General features: G+C 39.9%; 1 protein-coding gene across 2 annotated transcripts in view; it reads right to left on the reverse strand.

Moving 5' to 3' along the window:
• itga4 (integrin alpha 4) overlaps nt 1-21231 on the reverse strand; it is a 184673-nt gene that overhangs the window by 40446 nt on the left and 122996 nt on the right. For both annotated transcript variants that reach the window (XR_015757649.1, XM_043693478.2), the window contains exons 22-24: nt 8516-8627; nt 5366-5473; nt 3795-3911 (exon numbers count right to left, since the gene is read on the reverse strand). Coding sequence is in view for 1 of the 2 variants with exons in the window: in XM_043693478.2 (XP_043549413.2) it covers nt 3795-3911; nt 5366-5473; nt 8516-8627 (337 nt within the window). In the remaining variant the exon portion in view is untranslated. The remainder of the gene's footprint in view (nt 1-3794; nt 3912-5365; nt 5474-8515; nt 8628-21231) is intronic.

The following is a 21231-nucleotide window of genomic DNA, read 5'->3' on the forward strand; positions in this document are numbered from 1 at the left end:
ATCTTTATAGAGAGAGGCAGAGAGCTTCTTCAAGAAAGGCATCCTTGTAAGAGGATTCGCAGTAGGTTGAAATCTTCGAGGAGAAAGTGAGGTCTGCAGACGCTGGAGATCAAAGCTGAAACTTTATTGCTGGAACAGCACAGCAGGTCAGGCAGCATCTAGGGAACAGAAGATTCGACGTTTCGGGCACATGCCCTTCTTCAGGAATGAGCAGAGAGTGTTCAGCAGGAGAAGATAAAAGGTAGGGAGGAGGGACTTGGAGGAGGGGCGTTGGAAATGTGATAGGTGGAAAGAGGTCAAGGTGAAGGTGATAGGTCGGAGTAGGGTGGAGGCGGAGAGGTCAAGAAGAAGACTGCAGGTCAGGAAGGCGGTGCCGGGCTGGAGGGATTCGGCTGAGACAAGGTGGGGGGAGGGGGGATGAAGAAACTGGTGAAGTCCAAGTTCATCCCCTGTGGTTGGAGGGTTCCCAGTCGGAAGATAAGACGCTCCTCCTCCGACCGTCGCGTTGTTGTGGTTTGGCGGTGGATGAGTCCAATGACCTGCATATCCTCGGTGGAGTGGGAGGGGGAGTTGAAATGCTGTGCTACAGGGTGATTGGGTTGGTTCGTCCGGGTGGCCCAGAGGTGCTCTCTGAATCGCTCCGCAAGTAGGCGGCCTGTCTCGCCAATATAGAGGAGGCCACACCGGCTGCAGCGGATGCAGTAGATAATGTGGGTGGAGGTGCAGGTGAATCTGTGGCGGATATGGAAGTTTCCTTTGGGGCCTTGGAGAGAAGTGAGGGGGGAGGTGTGGGCGCAAGTGTTGCACCTCCTGCGGTTGCAAGGGAAGGTGCCGGGAGTGGAGGTTGGGTTGGTGGGGGGTATGGATCTGACAAGGGAGTCGCGGAGGGAGTGGTCTCTACGGAAAGCTGATAGAGGAAGGGAGGGAAATATATCCTTGGTTAACCTCACCAACTGAAAAGTGCTTCCTTATGATTGTTAAAGGTGAATAAAAGGGGAGTGATGCTGTATGCTTCTGACTAGTTAGTTACAGGTATTTGCATAATTCTGAAAATACTGAAAAGTTACAGATTTTGTTATAACCACCACAAAATCAAAGGAAATCAAACATACTGTCAGCCTTGTTAAGTTAACAAATAAATAATTCAGAATTTTATGGCAAGTACATTCCACAGAGTGGTTCTAAGTAATAATCTTAAAGAGCAAATTAATCAATACTTCTTCATTTAGCATATATCTTCACATCGTAAATTCTATGAAAGCAAATGATTTTACACCCTGGGTGAATATCACATTCTAACTCTACTTATTTACTGGGCACTAAACAGAAATGACCCAAATGGCCTCTTTCTGCACCATAACAATTCTGCGGCAGCTCTTGAAGCAACAGGGCTTTACATTCTTCATATTTCTTTCGCAATTATTTGACAGGAAGGAGCCATTTAAAAGTCCAAATGAAGGGAGCTGATGAATTTTAAGACTAAAAATGTCATGGATTATGATAAAAATGTGAAATAAGCAAACTGAATTTCTGAACAATTGTATACATGTTAAAATAATGTTATAAGTGTGGTTTTAGAATTGCCACTTCTTTGCAGCTCCGAGGGGACAGTGGTGCAGTAAGCCTGGCAAGGACTCATGACCAAGATCAATGAGTGTGCAGTATTCACTACAATTGGAAACAAATGTTGATGATGGCTGTACAGTTAGTAAGTTAACTTCTTATTACTACCAGTAAGTTTTATTTCCCTTGATTTTGTTTCCATTAGAATGATAAAGCTATCAAAGCAAAGCTACCTAATGGCACCGTAGTATACGTAAATAACCCAAATATCGATGCTACTTAACTATTGATTATTAATCTGTTACACATCTACTATGAACTACATGAAGTCATCAAGTAACTACCTGACAACTCAAATGACATAGAGGCAACAAAAACAGACTGCAACACACATAAAATTTCACACACAAATGTCTTTAACAGATTTCAAATAGAAAATAATGATAACCTAGATGCAACATGAGCTACCAATGTAGTTAGTCGACATGCTGAGCACATGCCTGTTAATATATCGGTTTATCAAATTCAGAACATCTCAAACTATGTCCTTGTTTGCTGGATAAAGTGGCAACAAGAAAGGGGTGTAGTGGACATTTTTGCTTGAAAAGCATCAAAAGAGTAGAGGGAAATGAAGTCTGAAGTCACGCTCAAAGCTAGGGCCACTAGTTCTAGACAAGAAAGGCACCCCTCCCCCCAACACAAAATAAGGACAAAGATAAGCACAAATCATCATTGTGCAAAGTCTATTTGAAGATATTGAAGACTTCAAATAGTCAATCATCTCTGGATATTGCAAGGTTCAACTAATGTTAGTCAAAGCAAATGTTGCATTTCATAAAGGAAAAGAAAGTTTAAGAACATGAACTGAGGTGAGGGCATATTAAAGCTAATGGGCAGCCTTTCCACAACCTACATCTACCACAAATATACTTTTGACGTGGATGGCCCACTTAAATGCCTCATTCCAACATCAGTGACTTCTCCTGACTCTCTTTCTCTTTCAAAACCTAGAACCCATCTCTCTGCCCTATTATTTCCTTATGTGACTTAATGAGCGAGTGGGAATAATGTATGACGTATGAAGTATAATGTTAATAAATGTGAACTTATTCATTTTAGTAGCAAAAACAGGAAGGCAGGTTATTATCTGAATTGCAGTAAATTGGAAAAGTGGGAGTTCCAACGAGATCTGAGTGTTCTTCTGCACCATTCACAAACTAAGCATGCAGGAGCAGAAGGTGATGGAGAAGGTAAATGGCATAATAAATTAAAACAAAGAATTGCAGATTCTGGAGATCTGAAACAAAAACAGAAATTCCTGGAGAAACTCAGCAGATTTGGCAGCTTCTGTGACAAGAAAACAGCTAATGTTTCAAGTATGGTGATTCTTCATCAGAACTAGCAAATGGTATGTTGGCCTACATTGTGAAAGGGTATGAGTGCAGGAGAAGGGACATCATGCTACAGTTGTACAGGGCCTCGATGAGACCACACCTGGAGTATGGCATGCAGTTTTGGTCTCACGCGAGAAAGGATGTTTTGGCTATGAAGTAAGTGCAACGAAGCTGTACGTGACTAATTTGTGGGATAGCAGGGCTTATAGAAGACAACAGACTAGATCAGTTAAGACTATATTCATTGCCGTTTAGTAGAATTTGAGGACCTAATAGAACCTATAGAATTCCATAAGAACTACACAGGATAAATGCAGAATGGATGTTCCCAATCAGAAGGGAATCCAGAACTGGGGTCATAGTTTAAGGATACAGGGTAAGCCATTCAAAATGAAGCCAAGGAGAAATTTCTTCACCCAGGGTATGGACAGCCTGCAGAATTCTCTGGCAGAGGAAGTGGTTAAAGCTACATTATTGAACCTTTTCAAGAAGATATTAGACATAGTTCTTAGGACTAAAGAGGGTCAAAGGGTATGTGGTGAAAGCAGGAACAGGGTACTGACTTGGATGAACATGGTTGAATGGGAAAGCAGGCTGAAGGGCTGAATGGCCTACTCCTGCTCCTACTTTCTAACAGTGATTTTTCTGATAACGTTCCTATAGTGTCTGAAGACCCAAGGCACTTTAAACTGCAAACTTTATTGCTGTGATTTTAACCTTCTGTCTAGATAAATGATGCCTTGCTGTACTACTTATATCTTTAATTGGAGTAACCACTTACAAGTATTTATTATTCACTTTCTCATCATTTAGAACTTATTTTATGTTGCTTCTTACCAGTACTTTTCTTCCAAGCTTCTTGAAAAAATTAAACACTTGATGAAATATTGTTACATTTTGCATTTCAGCACAGTTTGCCACATAATGTTCAAATCGACATTCTCCTTTATCAGTCTGTAAAAATAATGCATTTTTTTAAAAAAGTGTAACAGTGTAACAAACTTCAGAACTGTTATCTCCATATATCAGCCAAATTTCATGATAAAACAGTATTTAATGAATCTTTAAATTCAGGGTGTGAGGCAGAAGCAACCAGTCATAGTTCTAGTGGGGACCAGAGCAACTGAAATCCAGATGTAATGACAAGCAGAGATTTGTACTTTTGAGCTGTACCATGATTTTACTTCAAAGCTTACATTACTCAAAGTGTTGTTTGAGACAGATGTTGAAATATTAAGCTAGGATCATACTTGCCTATGCTACAAAGATATGAAAAATGCTATAGAATTGTGTGTCAAGTCTTGACACAGGATTTTGCCTCCAGGAGTGGGAAATAGATGTCAAAGCTGTTTTCGGGTCATTGACCCACCCCAAAGGGATACTGTCACTCACCGATGTTCACAGAGCAACAACTGCATTGCTCCATAGATGAGCTCTCAGGGCAATGAAGTGTAATAGGTGGGCTCTCAAAACTGGAGACCACATCAGATACCTTCCAGCAAGGTTAGGAACAGCAGGCTGTGAGGGAAGCCAGATCAAGCCACTTTCATCATGGAGATACCTGCTCTCCAACTCTGTTCAGTCCACAGGTGTAAAATAATGCTCTGTTTGTTTGTCATGTTAATTTTCCCTTCTACCCCCGACTCTGACCTCTGTCCTTGGCTTACTGCACTGTTCCAATGAAGTTCAATGGAAGCTCAAGTAACAGTAGCTCACCTTTCGATTTTGTACTTCAGAGCTTGTAGGACTCTGCATCAACAGTCTCAGTTTCAGATCATAACTTACAACAATCATGATAACTGTTCTGATTAGTGGCCTGCGAAGACTGGGGGACTTCATGAGTGGGGTGGACAGAGTCCCCGTGGCTGAGGGATGGAGAGGTCAGAGGTCTCAATCAGGGGGAAACTGGAGACCAGGTTGCAAATGCAAATCAGAGGTCTAGGAGACATTTGGTGGTGGGGGAACGTTTCTTAGTGCATGATTGCAGGAATCTATCAGGTAGGCACGTAGGATCCAAAGGCACTCACCTTCTGGATCTGCCAAGCCCTTGTCTATATGTAACCACTGAGTTTCTCCATGCTTGAGAAACCCAAATCACCAGAGTTAAAGCTGCCCGGTAACAAGGCTCACAATCTCATCATCCAAGGTCCTTCTTGGAGCAGATTGGCTACCTGACCACATTTCCAAAGGGAATACTGGGTTTTGTGAGAAAGCCAATATTTTGGATTTGAACATTTTGCCATCCCCCTCCCCTCAACTCACTACTGCACACAACCTAAATACTCTTTAAGTTAAAAATTTCCTTTATTTGCTGTACTTCTTTATCCACAAAAGGAGCTCTCAAAAGGTTAGAGAATGTAATGTTATATATGTTAGTTGCAACACAAGCAGCATAACAATTATCCTACCTTTACATCAAGAATTTCAAACAACTTGAAGTCATTTGTTCGCAGTGTGTTGGGCTGTGTAATTTGTAGTTCAAGACCAGGAGCAATGCTGTTCCCCATGTTAGTAACCTTGAAAAAAGTTAATTGTGAATAGATAAATACAAATATTATATTAATACCATAATATTTTATGCAACATTCACCCACAACTACAAGAAATGTTGGTCAACAGTATAATATATAGTAATCTGTGCTATCTTAGTCTTAAGAGTCATAGAGCATGGAAACAAATCCTTTGGTCCAACCAGTGCACGCCATGTTCCCAAACTAAACTAGTCCAACCTACCTGCATTTAGCTCATATCCCTTCAAACCTTTCCTATTCATGTATTTATCCAAATGTCTTTTAAATGTTATAACTGTACCTGAATCCATCACTTCCTCTGGCAGTTCATTCTACACATGAACCAATCTTGATGTAAAAAGGTTGTTCCTCATGTCTTGTTTTTAAATTTCTCCCCTCACCTTAAAAAAATGCCCCCTAGTTTTGAATACTCCACACCCTAGGGGGAAAAAATCTTTGCTATTCACATTATCTATGCATCTCATGATTTTATAAACTTTAAGGTAACCCCTCGACTTCCTATGCTTCAGTGAAAAACATCCTCGCCTATCCATCCTATCTTTATTCCTCAAACCTTCCAATCCTAGCAACATCCTAGTAAATATTTTCTGAACACTCTCCAATTTAATAATATCCTTCTTATAGCAGAATGACTAGAACTGCACACAGTACTCCAGAAAAGGCCTCACCAATGTCCTGTACAACCTCAACATGATACCCAACTCCTTAAGGTCTGAGCATTGAAGGCAAATGTGCTCAACGCCTTCTCAACCTCCCTGTCTACATGTGACTCAAATTTCAAAGAATTCTGTACCTGAACCCCTAGCTCTCTCAGTAATACAACACTCTCCAGAGCCCGAACATTAATTGTATAAGCCCTGCCCTTGTTTATTTTACCAAAATGCAATGCCTCACATTTATCTTGGTACCTTTCATATTTACCTCTACTTTCTGAATTGCTAATCATTTTCTGAGAACAGTACTAATGAAGGGTAATTGTTGATCTTTTAGAAACAGAGTGTAGAGTGGGCACAACGAGAGCCAAGTCTGTGCTGAAACACCTATAATACTGTCTCTACAGCATGGACAAAGTTGTGATAAGAGGTTGCCTAGGTACTTTGGTGTCTGCCCAAAACAGACGTCAGGACCCCTGCATGATATTCGTGAGCAATGGGAGAGCAGCCTTTAGGTTTACTCTGCTCAAAATGTTTTCGTGGACACAGTAAGCAGCTATTATGTAAAATAGTCAATTTAAATTAATGTCCACCATACCATAATTAGTTATTCCATTTTCTATCATAACTACAATTTCTCTTTTATAGAAAGTTGCTTAAGAGCAGTCCCAGCATATATATTATCAGCCAAGTGCCCTCCAAGCCTAGCTCAATGGACAAACTGCTCTGTGCATTTAGATCATGTATTATGACATCTCCACGCACACTTCATGCTACTTCCACATCAATTCTAAACCCTCATCTCACCTCAACTGCCACTGAACCAGCATCTCATCATGGGCTGATCTTATTAGCCATATGCAGACAGAAGAAATTAAACAACCAACAACCTAAGAAACCTCTTACTCATATATGCTGGACAATAAAAATATCATGATATCCATTAAATCTCGAGTGATCAATCTGTTATAGAAACAAATGTAATAAAAAGGATTGATGAGGGCAGAATGGTGTATGTGATCCATATGGACTTCAGTAAGGCTTTTGGCAAGTTTCCACGTGGTGGACTTGTTAGCAAGGTTACATCACACAGAATACAGGGAGAATGAGCTATTTGGATACAGAATGGCTCAAAAGGTAGAAGACAGAGGGTGGTGGTGGAGGGTTGCTTTTCAGACTGGAGACCAGTGATCAGCGATGTGCCACAAGGATCAGTGCTGAGTCCATTGCTTTTTGTCATTTATATAAATGATTTAGATGTGAACATAGGAAGTATGATTAGTAAGTTTGCAGATGACACCAAAATTAGAGATATAGTGGACAGTGAAGAAGGTCACCTCAGAGTATAATGGGATCTTGAACATTTGCGTCAATGGGCTGAGGAGTGGCAGATGGAGTTTAATTTAGATAAACGTGAGGAAAGGAAAGGGAAATCAGGGCCGGACTTATACACTTAATGGTAAGGTCCTGGGGATTGTTGCTAAACAAAGAGACCTTGGAGTATAGGTTCATAGTTCCTTGAAAGTGGAGTCCCAGGTAGATAGGATAGTGAAGACGATGTTTGGTTTGCTTGCCTTTATCGGTCAGTGCATGGAGGATAGGATCAACTAGGTAAAAACAAGGACTGCGGATGCTGGAAACCAGAGTCAAGATGAGAGTAGTGCTGGAAAAGCACAACAAGTCAGGCAGCATCCTGCTCCTCGGATGCTGCCTGACCTGCTGTGCTTTTCCAGCACCACTCTAATCTAGGCATGGAGGATAGGAGTTGGGAGGTCAGGAGTTGGGAGGTCAAGTTGCAACTGTGCAGGATATGGGTTAGGCCATTTATGGAATGTTGCATGCAATTCTGGTCTCCCTGCTACAGGAGGGATGTTATGAAACTTGAAAAGGTTCAGAAAAGATTTGCAAGGATGTTGCCAGGGTTGGAGGGGTTAAGCTATTGGAAGTGACTGAATAGTTGGACGCTATTTTCCCTAGAGCTAGGAAGGCTGAGGGGTGACCTTATAGAGGTTTATAAAATCATGAGGGGCATGGTTAGTGTAAATACATAAGGTCTTTTCCCCAGGGATAGGGGAGTCCAGAACTAGAGGGCATAGGCCTTGATGAAATCTATATAAACTACATTAACTGTCCTACCCTCATCCAAACATTTGGTTACCTCCTGACAAAATCGCAACTGATTTTTTTAGGCATCATCTCCTTCTGACTATCCCCAGTCAAACCTTACCCGCCCCCTAAATAGAGATTAATTTTATCCACCACTATTTTCTCCAATAGTTTCCCTACCACTGATGTTAGTTTCACTGTCTATCATTCCCTGGCCTCTCTCTAATGCATACAAGCATCTATAATCGGAAAAAAAATGATAACTTACCTGGAATGAATAATTGACATTCTGATATGTGCAAGGTGGATCATTGAAAGTAAATGTCATTGTGTCATCATCTGTTACCCCCTCATACAGAAATGAGGGAGGATATACGGATCTGTTTCAAGAAGAGTGCAATAACATTTTTAAAAGGTTGAGGAAAGTGTTGCTTAATATCAGTTTTATGCAGCCCTAACATAAAATGTTAATGCAATGTAAAATAATTCCTTGTAATAATATTCACTGTTTTTGTAAGATAAAGAATAGCCAGTTCACAAATAGCTGTGCCTTAAATTTCTCATTCAGCAAAAACAAAATTGAAAATAACATGAAGATGAGTCCAGAAGATTTAAAGTGTCTTAAAGCTAAAACAGTAATTTTATGTATACATCATTCAATCTAACATGCTCTGTTCACCATCAACAAAACTGTCTTCTCTACAGTTGGAGGCTAAAAAACAGTATGGGTGATTACTTTGTTAAACATCACCAGTGAGTCTAAGTGTGATTCTGAACTTTTAGTCAGTTGTCATTTTAATTTTTCACTCCCGACTAACCACTCAATCTCTGTTTTCCACACTATTTCAATGGGGCTTTGAGAGATTACACCTTTACCTATCCCTTCTTTAAATACTTTCAGTTCTAGCTTCCACAACTCCCTGGAGTACAGCATTTCAGACATTCACTATCCTCAGAGAAGAAATTTCTTTGCATCTCATTTTTAAATGTTTGCCCATTTATTCTGTAATGATGCCTTCTAATTCAAAATATCCCACTAGTGGATACATCGTCTCAACATATATTCTGTCAAGGCCCCTCGGAATTTTGTGTCTCAAGATCATCCCTGGTTCTTCTTAACACTAATGAATAAAGACCTAACCTATTTAGCCATTCTCAAACAATCTCTTCAGCCCAAGAATTAGCCTCCAAAGCCAAAGTTTCCTTTCTTAAATACAGGGATCAAACTGTACACAGTACACCAGCTGTGATTACACTAACACTCCTCACAATTGTATCTAGACATTCCTGTTTTTCAACTACAACACCCAAGTAATAAAAATTCCCATATTTAAAAAAGATTAATGTTTAAATAAGCATATTAAGTCAAGTATAAGCTGTTATGGTCATGTAGCAAAGATGTGTCCATGGGGATCCACACAGAATGCAAGTGCAGGTAGTGTGCAAGAGACCAGCGATTTATAACCATGTGCTCCATTATGGCCTTGCTATGTCATGGTGTGCCAGAAGCATGGGTACAATAGATGCTGATTAGGAGTTTTTTCCTTCATTTCAGGAATGTATATGCCCTTTCTACAAGCTCAAAAGTGAGATGCAGAAATTTAAAAGTGCAAGAGATAATATGGGCAATATTTTTCAGGCAATAGATTGTCTTATTGCTAATGAATGGGGCATGTGACACCAATGGAATAATTTGTTTTTGTGATCTTGATCAAGAGATAAATATGGTCAGGATAAAAAGGATAACTTCACTGCTCATCTTTGAAGTAGCATCATAGGATCTTTTATATTCAATCAAGCAGACAGGCAAGCGTTTGGTTTGACATTTCATCTGAAAAGCTGCATCTCTGACAGCAAATACTCCATATGGACTGGAATGTTAGTCTTGATTTTTAATTCAGTTTTACGATCTTTCATCATAACTATAAATGGAGGTGCAACAGGTTTAAAGCAAACACATAAGTTGGGAAAGGACAAAAAGGTACGTCTGTGATAGGGAAGAAGATGAAGAGATTAAATGACCAAATGGATGCAAGGAAAGCTGTGGGATGGTAATGGAACAAATAAATAAACAATAGGTGGTATAGAGGTGTAAATGGCAACAGCAGCGTCAATACAAACAGTTGATGTCCATAAAAATTGACGTTATTATAATCTGAAATTGTCCAATTGAACTATCCCATTATCTAATCGAAATATGTGGCATTACTTAAAGTTTCATTGGGTATTAGAACAGATAAAACATAGAAACAGCAGAGTCCAACAAAATGGAATTTTTTGGAGAAAATGGGCAGGTGTGGCAGCATCTGTGATGAACCCAATTCTGAAATGTCACTGGATTCAAACCATTAACTTGGTTTCTTTCTCCACAGATGCTTCCAGACCTGATTAATTTCTCCAGTAATTTCTGTCTTTGTTTCAGATCTTCAGCATCTACAGTTGATTGTTTTATTTGAAAGATTGGTGGGGGGGGGGGGGGGGGGGGTGGGGGGTTGGGATGCAGAATTAAAATAGCAAGCAACAAGAAGCTTTAGTTTATGTTTAATGACTGAACAGAAATGTTCAGCAAATGATTACCAAATCTACCTATGATGGTAAGGAGATAGCATTGTGAGCAGCAAATGCAATATACTGAATTAAAGTACAAGTAAATCACTGACTCTCTTGGAAGTAATGTTGGAGAGGTAAAGATCTAGTATATACTTAATGTTTTATGTATAGTACAGGCTTCTAAATTTTCACATAATACCTCTGAACTTCACCAATCAGCGATATGATTTGGGATATTACTTCTATTGCTTGGTTAAAGGAAGATGCTAACAAGGGACTATTGGTAACTTGAAAGTCATCGGTCCCTATCCTGTAAGAGCAATAAATAATCAAAGTCAGCATTACAGCTTTGTATGGTGATTTTTGCAATTAATACATGGTCACTAAATTGCTCCTTCATCTCTGTCACAAATGTTTCAAAACATACAAGAATCAGTGTTGTCCCAAAGTTCCAGAGGCTGAATAGAGTATAAATTGTCCTTCTGCTGAACAGAGCAGGGCAGAATCTAAACTGGATTCCAGCTTCACTAGGATTCAGTCCCATTTGAATTATTGAATTTGGACTGTGGGTCTTTGAAGAGGAGACAGAATATCTTTTTCTCATTGAAATGCTTAGAATCAAAGCTAAAGAGTTTTTAAAAAAATTAATTTCTTTTGCCTCGGTTTGGTCTTTGGGCATTCTGTTCTGCCTGAGAAGCGCAGATCAGTTTGAGTCAAGGCACTGATGTTCCCCTCCAGGATATGCAGCTGACTGTGGCATTGACCACTCCCAAGAACATGGAATAGGGTTTTTGGTCTTGGATAGGTGCGTGGGAGCTTCACTCCATTGCATATCTTACATACATTAAGTAACTTGCATATCTTTCATCTTGCAACCTCAGGTGTGCCTCCCAAGTGTTTTGCAGTCAGTTAAGTCCTTTTAAAATGTAGACTCTGTTGTGGTGCAGGAAACAATCTATTTAGCACACAGCAATGTCTCAAACAGCAATTAATTTTTTTTTAGTAATTCTGCTTTGGGAATAATAACTGGCAAAGACATTGGAGATAATTCCCATGCTACCTTTCCAATAGTCCCACAAAATCCTTAATGCTCATCTGCAAGATCATGTAGGGTACTAGTGTAGCTTTTCATTTGATGTACAGCATATCCAAAAACGTGGCATTCTCTCAGTTCTGCACTGAGTTTGAAGTGTAAGTGTGGGAAAATGTGTCTCTGAAGTGGAACTTAAAGCACAATCCCTGATTCAAGGTCAAAACTTCTGTCAAAGGCTCAAGACTCACACTGAACGAAAATGAAGTGGGATTTTAGACACATATGTTTCCTTATAAGCTTAGAATTTAAATGTCTTAGTAATGCAAATACATGAAATGCATATGTAGTTCAGTATTTATAATTAACAGTTTAAAATGATAAAATGTTAGAAAACTGCATGATCAAATATTAGCAGCAGAGGGCAAATTCTGTGGGAGACCCTAAAGAGCTTTCCAGGCTTGGGACAGTTTCTTCATAATTGTTTTTAAATGTATGTTGGAAACACCATGAAAGGCACAGCAGAGTGTCCACAAGCTTCAAGTCACTGGAGAATTTGGAGAGTTCTGGGTCCTAGACAGGTATCAGATTCACCCTCAGAAAATCCAAAGGTTGTTTTAAAAATGCTCAAACTGCAAGTGTCCAGATGAAAAACAAGGCCTATGGCCCCAAGTGGGACCATAAATTCCTGAAAAATCTCTGACAAAGTCAGATCTCCAACACAAATAGATTAATAACTATAACTTGAACTCTTTAAATCTGACTTTGAGGTGGAAATGCCAGCATTAAAGGAAAAGGATTTGGGAGAAGGAAATTATAAATTAACAAAACAAGAGGATAAGGCAGCATATTAGGGTAGCTATTTGAATAATGATACCCACAATGGGACAGGAACGGACCAAGTGAACAAATATAGACAAACAGCAGTAACCTGGGAATAAAGTGGGAAATGATGATATAAAGGCAAAATTAATGGCTCTTTACTTGAATACATGTAGTATTTGGAATCAAATAAATTAACTGATGGCAAAAATGGAGGTCAATTTGTATGATCTCAAACATTACAAAGATATGGTTACAAGGAGATCAAATCTGGGAACTAAATATTCAGGCAATGTGAATTTTCAAAAGGACAGGCAGGAAGAAAAGGGTGGTGGGATAGCTGTTAATACAGGATAGAGTAAGATCGACAGCAAGAAATGATCTTCAATCATATGATGCAGAACCCATATGAGTAGAGGATAAAAAAAAGGAGAAAATGATATTGATAGTAATTATCGACAGGCCCCTAACATGAGCTATACAGTAGAACAGAGAATAAATCAGAAACTAATGATGGTATGTCAAAAAAGCAGTATACTAGTGATGGCTGACTGTAAGCTTCATGTAGATTGGTAAAGTCAGATTGGCAGAGGAAGGCACAAGAAAGAATTCAAAGAGTGTATTTGGGACACTTTCCTAGAATAATGGGCTGTGGTTCCAACAAGGGATTAGGCTATTTTGGATCTGTTGATATGTAATGAGGCAGGTTTAATAAATGGTGTCAAAATATGGGCAGCACGGTGGCATATGGGCAGCACAGTGACACAGTGGTTAGCATGCTGCCTCACAGCGCCAGAGACCCGGGTTCAATTCCCACCTCAGGCGACTGACTGTGTGGAGTTTGCCCATTCTCCCTGTGTCTGCGTGGGTTTTCTCCGGGTGCTCCGGTTTCCTCCCACAATCCAAAAATGTGCAGGTTAGGTGAATTGGCCATGCTAAATTGCCCATAGTGTTAGGTGAAGGGGTAAATGTAGGGGAATGGGTCTGGGTGGGTTGCGCTTCGGCGGGTCGGTGTGGACTTGTTGGGCCGAAGGGCCTGTTTCCACATTGTATGTAATCTAAAAAAGGTCCTCTGGGAAACAGTGACCAAAATTTAGTATTCAGTTTGAACGAGAGAGAGAGAAAAACTTCAGTTGAAAACAACTGGGCTGAACTTAAATAAGGGTAATTACAAAGGAATGAGGGCAGAGCTGGCTAGAGTGCACTAAAGTTATGAGATTTAAGCAATATAAATGCACAGTGGCTCAGTGGTTAGCACTGCTGCCTCACAGCGCCAGAGACCTGGGTTCAATTCCCACCTTGGGCAACTATCTGTGTGGAGTTTGCACATTCTCCCCGTGTCTGCGTGGGTTTCCTCTGGGTGCTCCGGTTTCCTCCCACAGTCCAAAGATGTGCAGGTTAGGTGAATTGGCCATGCTAAATTGCCTGTAGTGTTTGGGTAAATGTAGGGGAATGGGTCTGGGTGGGTTGCACTTTGGAGGGTCGGTGTGGACTTGTTGGGCCGAAGGGCCTGTTTCCACACTGTAAATTATCTAATCTAATCTAATCTAGGGAAGGAGTTTGGCAGCAAAGACAGTTGAGGAGCAATGGCCAGCATTTATGAAAACAGTTCATACCTCATAATAAATGTATATTCTGCTGAGAAAGAAAGATTCTAAGAAGGAAATAAACCAACAATAGTTCCACAGAAAGTTAAGAATGGCAGCAATTTGAAAAAAAAACATACAATATGGCAAAGTTTAGTAGTAAACCAAAGGATTGAGAAAGATTTAAAAACCAACAAATGACAACCCATAAAAATTTTAAAGAGGGAGAAAATAAACTCTGATGATAAATGAGAAAGTACTGTCAAGACAGAATGCAAGAGATTCTTTAAATATGTAAAAATATTATTTAAATATATAAAAAGGAAGAGAGTGGCCACCATGAATTTGGGTTGCTTACAAAATGCAATCTGAGAATAATAATGGAACCAGGAAATGGTAAAGACGTTGAATTAATAATTTGCATTAATTTTCACAGAAGACAAATTTAATAGCATTCCAAAAATACTAAATAATCAAGGGGCAAAAAGAGAAGAGATAAATACACTAATTACCATTAGAGGAAAAGTGTTAATGAAATTAATAGTGCGCAAAGACTGAGAAGCCCTCTGAATCCAATGGCATGCATCCTAGGATATTAAAGGACATACCTACAGAGATAGTGGATACACTGGTATAACCCTTCTAGGAGTCCTTAGATTCTAGAAAAGTCCCAGAGAATTAGAAAAGTGTAAATGTAACACCCTTATTTAAAATGGAAGGAGGCAAAAATCAGGTAACTATAGATCAGTTGGCTTAATATATGGCATTGCGAAATTGTTAAAGTCTATTATAAAAGATGTAGCAGCAGAACATTTAGAAATACATAATACAATGAAACAGAGTCAATACCTTCATGAAAAGGAAATTATGCCTGACAGATTTATTACAATTATTTGAGGAGGTCACCAGCAGGATAGATAAAGGAGAAGTAGAAGATGTAATATATCTGGATTTTCAAGAAGGTGTGGATTATCCAAGTGAGGTTACTTGGATAAGAGCCCATGTGTGCAGGTATGATATTAGCATGGATACAGGATTCACAAAGTAATGGAAGACAGAGTTGGGATAAAGGGAGCATTTTTCAGCATGGTAAAGTCTAAAAATTGGAGTGCTACTGGACCATTGCTCAGGTCACAATTATTTACAATATATATTTAGGAGGCATTGACCTAGTGATATTATTGCTGGACTTTTAACCCAAAACCCCAAGTAAACAGATGGAGGAATGTGAATTAAATTCAGATCTAGAATTAAGAGTCTAATAATGACCATGAAACCATTATTGATTGTAAGGAAAAACCCATCTGGTTTAATAATGTCCTTCAGGAAAGGAAACAGCCATTCTTATCTGGCTTGGACTACATGTGACTCCAAATTCTCAATGTCGTTGACTCTTAACTATCCTCTGGGATGGGCAATAAATACTGGCCTATCCAGCAATGCCCTCATCCTGTTAGTTGCAGAGGATAACTAAAAAGGAATTACACAAAGAAAAAATAAGGTACGAAGGTTAACTGACCAAAAGTATAAAGGAGGATAGTAAAGGCTTTTTTTAGGTATGTGAAAAGAAAAAAAATGGTTAAGACTAAAATTGGGCCCTTGAAGACAGAAACGGGTGAATTTATTACAGGGAACAAAGAAATGGCAGAAGAGTTGAATTGGTACTTTAGATCTTTGCTCGTGTCTTCTGGGGAAGACACGAGCAATCTCCCAGATGTAATAGTGGCTGAAGGACCTGAACTGAAGGGAATTTATATTAGGCAGGAAATGGTGTTGGAGAGACGGTTAGATCTGAAGGCTGATAAGTCCCCGGGACCTGATGGTCTACATCCCAGGGTACTGAAGGAGGTGGCTCTAGAAATCGTGGATGCGTTGGTGATCATTTTCCAATGAACTATAGATTCAGGATCAGTTCCTGTGGATTGGAGGGTGGCTAATGTTGTCCCACTATTTAAGAAAGGAGGGAGAGAGAAAACAGAGAATTATAGACCAATTAGTCTGACCTCAGTGGTGGTAACAATGCTGAGTCAATTATTAAAGACGATATTACGACACATCTGGATAGCAGTAACAGGATAGGTTAGAGTCAGCATGGATTTATGAAGAGGAAATCATGCTTGACTAATCTTCTGGAATCTTTTGAGGATGTAACTCTGAAGATGGACGAGGGAGATCCAGTGGATGTAGTATACCTGGACTTTCAGAAAGCCTTTGATAAAGTCCCACATAGGAAGTTAGTGAGCAAAATTAGGGCACATGGTATTAGGGGCAAAATACTGACATGGATTGAAAATTGGTTGGCTGACGGGAAACAAAGAGTATTAATAAACGGCTCCCTTTCGGAATAGCAGGCGGTGACCAGTGTTGTGTCGCAGGGATCAGTGCTGGGACCGCAGCTTTTTACAATGTACATTAATGATATAGATGAAGGTATTAAAAGTAATATAAGCAAACTTGCTGATGACACAAAACTGGGTGGCAGGGTGAAATGTGAGGAGGATGTTAGGAGAATACAGGGTGACTTGGACAGGCTAGGTGAGTAGATAGATGCATGGCAGATGCAGTTTAATGTGGGTAAATGTGTGGCTATCCACTTTGGTGGCAAGAACAGGAAGGCTGATTACTACTAAATGGAGTCACGTTAGGTAAAGGGGCAGTACAACGAGATCTAGGTGTTCTTGTACAGCAGTCAATGAAAGCAAGCATGCAGGTACAACAGGCAGTGGAGAAAGCTAATAGCATGCTGGTCTTCATAACAAGAGGAATTGAATATAGAAGCAAAGAGGTCCTTCTGCAGCTGTACTGGGCCCTGGTGAGACCGCACCTGGAATATTGTGTGCAGTTTTAGTCTCCAAATTTGAGGAAAGACATTCTGGCTATTGAGGGAGTGCAGCGTAGGTTCACGAGGTCAATTCCCGGAATGGCAGGACTATCTTACGCAGAAAGATTGGAGCGACTGGGCTTGCCCACGCTTGAGTTTAGAAGGCTGAGAGAGGATCTGATTTAGACATATAAGATTATTTAAGGATTGGACACTCTGGAAGCAGGAAGCATGTATCCGCTGATGGGTGAGTCCCGAACCAGAGGACAAGTTTAAAAATAAGGGGTAGGCCACTTAGAACAGAGTTCAGGAGAAACTTCTTCACCCAGAGAATGGTGGGTGTATGGAATGCTCTGCCCCAGAAGGCTGTGGAGGCCAAATCTCTGGATACTTTCAAGAAAGAGTTGGATAGAGCTCTTAAGGATAGTGCAATCAAGGGTTGTGGGGATATGGCAGGAACAGGATACTGATTGAGGATGATCAGCCATGATCATAATGAATGGTGGTGCTGGCTCGAAGGGCAGAATGGCCTACTCCTGCACCTATTGTCTATTGTCTATTGAATGAATGAAAAAATGACTTGGATGAGGAAAGTAAATATATTTTAGCCAAGTTTGTGGATGATACAAAAATAGGTGGGAAGGCAAGTAAAGATGGTTACACAGAGAGATATAGATAAGAGTAGGCAAGGAAATGGCAGATGGAATATATTGTGGGAAAATTGTAGGATTATGCACTTTGGCAGTAAGACTAGTCAAGTTAGGTAAAGACTAGAGAAGATGAATATTGTTTGGGAGACAAGTGCTTTTATCTCAAAGGGACTAGAGCATAAAAATAGGAAAGTCTTCCTCAATCAACGAGGTACTAGTTAGGCTATAGCTGGAATATTGTGAATACTGTGAATAGTTTTGAATCCCTCCTGTAGAGGGAAGATAAAACAAAAGAACTGTGGATGCTGGAGAACTGTAAAAAAAAACAATAGAGATATCGGGAGAAACCCAGCAATTCTGGCAGTACCTGTGGTAAGGAAACAAGAGTTAACGTTATACGTTCTTACTGACTAAGGGTTACTGGACTCCAAGTGTCACTCTGTTTTCTCTCCACAGATATTGCAAAACATTTTTCCAGCAATTTCTCTTTTTGTTTGTTTCTAAAGGAAAGATATACTAGCAATGGAAGTAGTCTGTTCCATGGAAAGCAGAGTACGTAGCTCTTTTTAGAAATATAGACAAAAAAAACATGGGTAGATGAGTCAGGCTCACACAGACCCAGGGTTTTAGTTTTTGCTTTCCATTGGTGAAATTGGGGTTTTTGCGACGTGAAGCTGCTAGATACAACTCTTACTCTCTGCTGTTGCAAAAGGTTTGGACTCTCTCTCTGCTGCTAGGTTAATTCTGTCAGTGTTCCTTCTCCTGGACTAGAGGAGATAGCACGTGAGGAAAATCTGTTTTGCTGAATTGCCTTTGCCAAGGGTGTGTTTATGGGATGTTGCTATATTGCTACAATTGATGAGTGGTAGTTAAGTAATATTTTAAGTATTTTGATGGAGTTACAGTCATGTCAGTTTTTTTGTTTGTATTTTAACTATGTCATACAGTCATAGAGTCATAGAGTCATAGAGATGTACAGCATGGAAACAGACCCTTCTGTCCAACCCGTCCATGCCGACCAAATATCCCAACCCAATCTAGTCCCACCTGCCAGCACCTGGCCCACATCCCTCCAAACCCTTCCTATTCATATACCCATCCAGATGCCTTTTAAATGTTGCAATTGTACTAGCCCCCACCACTTCCTCTGACAGCTCATTCCATACACGTACCATCCTCTGAGTGAAAAAAATTGTCCCTTAGGTCTCTTTTATATCTTACCCCTCTCACCCTAAACCTATGCCCTCTAGTTCTGGACTCTCCACCCCAGGGAAAAGACTTTGTCTATTTATCCTATCCATGCCCCTCATGATTTTACAAACCTCTATAAGGTCACCCCTCAGCCTCCAGCACTCCAGGGAAAACAGCCCTAGCCTATTCAACCTCTCCCTATAGCTCAAATCCTCCAACCCTGGCAACATCCTTGTAAATCTTTTCTGAAACCTTTCAAGTTTCACAACATCTTTCCGATAGAAAGGAGACCAGAATTGCACGCAATATTCCAAAAGTGGCCTAACCAATGTCCTGTACAGCCACAACATGACCTTCCAACGCCTGTACTCAATACTCTGACCAATAAAGGAAAGCATACCAAACGCCTTCTTCACTCTCCTATCTATCTGCGACTCCACTTTCAAGGAGCTATGAACCTGCACTCCAAGGTCTCTTTGTTCAGCAACACTCCCTAGGAATGTTTTACTTAAAGCCCAGTAGTTAGACCAATTGAATTGCATCTGGAATGCAGCACCTCACACTTGCCTTTAAACAAGATAAAAGTTAGGGTCCAGGCTATCTGCTTGAGGTGTTTTGAGGGGGTTTGGTCTAGTCCATAACTCTGTAGTCTTAGAATTTGGAAGGAAGAAAGGCAACCACATTAAAGTATAAAAGATTCTTTGGGGACTTGACAGAGTAGATGTGGAAAAGTTGCTTTCTCTTGTGAAAGAATCTAGGTCGAAACAGCATAATCTCAGAGTAAGAAGTTGCTCATTTAAGATAGAGATGAGAAGGAATTTCTTCTCGAGGGTAATGAATCTGTGGAATTTGTGATTGCAGTGGACTATAGAGGTTTGGTTATCAAGTATGTTCAAAGTTAAGGTACACAATTTTTTAATCATTAAAGAAATTAAGAAATATGGGGAAAGGTAAGAAAATGGAGTTCAGTGTCATCAGATCAGCAATAAGATTATTAGATGGCATGGTGAGCTCAATGGACTATATGGTTTATTTTTGCTACAACATTTTGTGGTCTAGGTTTTCACTGGCATTGCACCATCCAAAATAAATGTTTGAGGATTGTTATTAGAATAATTTGTTTTGTTTTGTTAACTCATTTGATTTTTTAAATTCAATTCACAAACCAGAGCTCTCTGAAAGAGTTGAGATGGCTCATGACCATGTCCAGAGTTTAATATTTAGATAAAAATAAGATAGATATTATTTACAATAAGATAATATAAGAATTTTTGAATATAGGAAATAAAGTAACCGTTTAAATTCAAAATGGCTAAAAGCAGTTTCACAAGTGAGTTCACTTTTTTTTGTTATATGTTCCAAATATGTTTAATTTTAAGAAGTATTATGACAAAGATTATACTTCAACAACACTTATTTCTATAGCAGCTTTATTATATTGAAATGTGAAGGCATTTCACAAGAGGTCTATAAAACAATATATGACACTGAGCCACTCAAGATGATAATAGGTCATGTGACAGAAGCTTGGTTAAAGAAGTAAATTTTAAAGAATGTCTTCAAGAAGGAACACAAGGTAGGGAGATAGCAAGTTATCATGAGGGAATTCAAGAGCTTGGGGCAGAAACAACTCAAGGAATGGCCACCAAGTTGAGAGGAATTACAATCGAGAATGCACAAGAGGGTGAATTAGAAGAGTGCATAAATCATAGAATCCTTACAGTTTGGAAGCAGGCCATTTGGCCCATCGAGTTTGCACTGACCCTCCAGAGAGCATCCCACACAGACCCATTCCCCTACCCTATCCCTGTAACCCTGCATTTCCCACAGCTAACCCACCTAAACTGCATATCTGGGAGTAAACTGAAGCACCCAGAGGAAACCCTTGCAGACCCAGGGTGAACATGCAAATTCCTCACAGACAGTCAACTGGTCCCTGGCACTGTAAGGCAGCAGTGCTAACCATTGAGCCACCATGCTGCTCTATCTCAAGGTTTGAAAGCCTGGAAGAGATTATGGAAACAGGAAGGGTCTAGTCTGTGAATGGTTTTAAAACTATAATTTTAAAGATAACACATCACTTGACTGGGGCCAATGTAGGGTGACAGTGGAATGGGAAATGCTGTGAGGTAAAACAAGGGCACAAGAGGTTTAGATTACCTCAAGTTCATGAAGGATAGAATTGAGAAACAGGCTAGTCATGCATTAGAATGGTCAAGTTGAAAGTTAACAAAAGGTGGGAATCAATAGTGATGGTATAGATATCTGTGTTCAGCAGCTCAAGGTTACAAACTCCACCTCAAACTGTTGCCTATTGCCAGAGGGGTGGACACA

The sequence above is a fragment of the Chiloscyllium plagiosum genome, unplaced genomic scaffold, assembly GCF_037043375.1.
Source record: "Chiloscyllium plagiosum isolate Xiang-an unplaced genomic scaffold, Cpla_swu_hap1 HiC_scaffold_7, whole genome shotgun sequence".
In the NCBI taxonomy this organism is placed as follows: Eukaryota; Metazoa; Chordata; class Chondrichthyes; order Orectolobiformes; family Hemiscylliidae; genus Chiloscyllium; species Chiloscyllium plagiosum.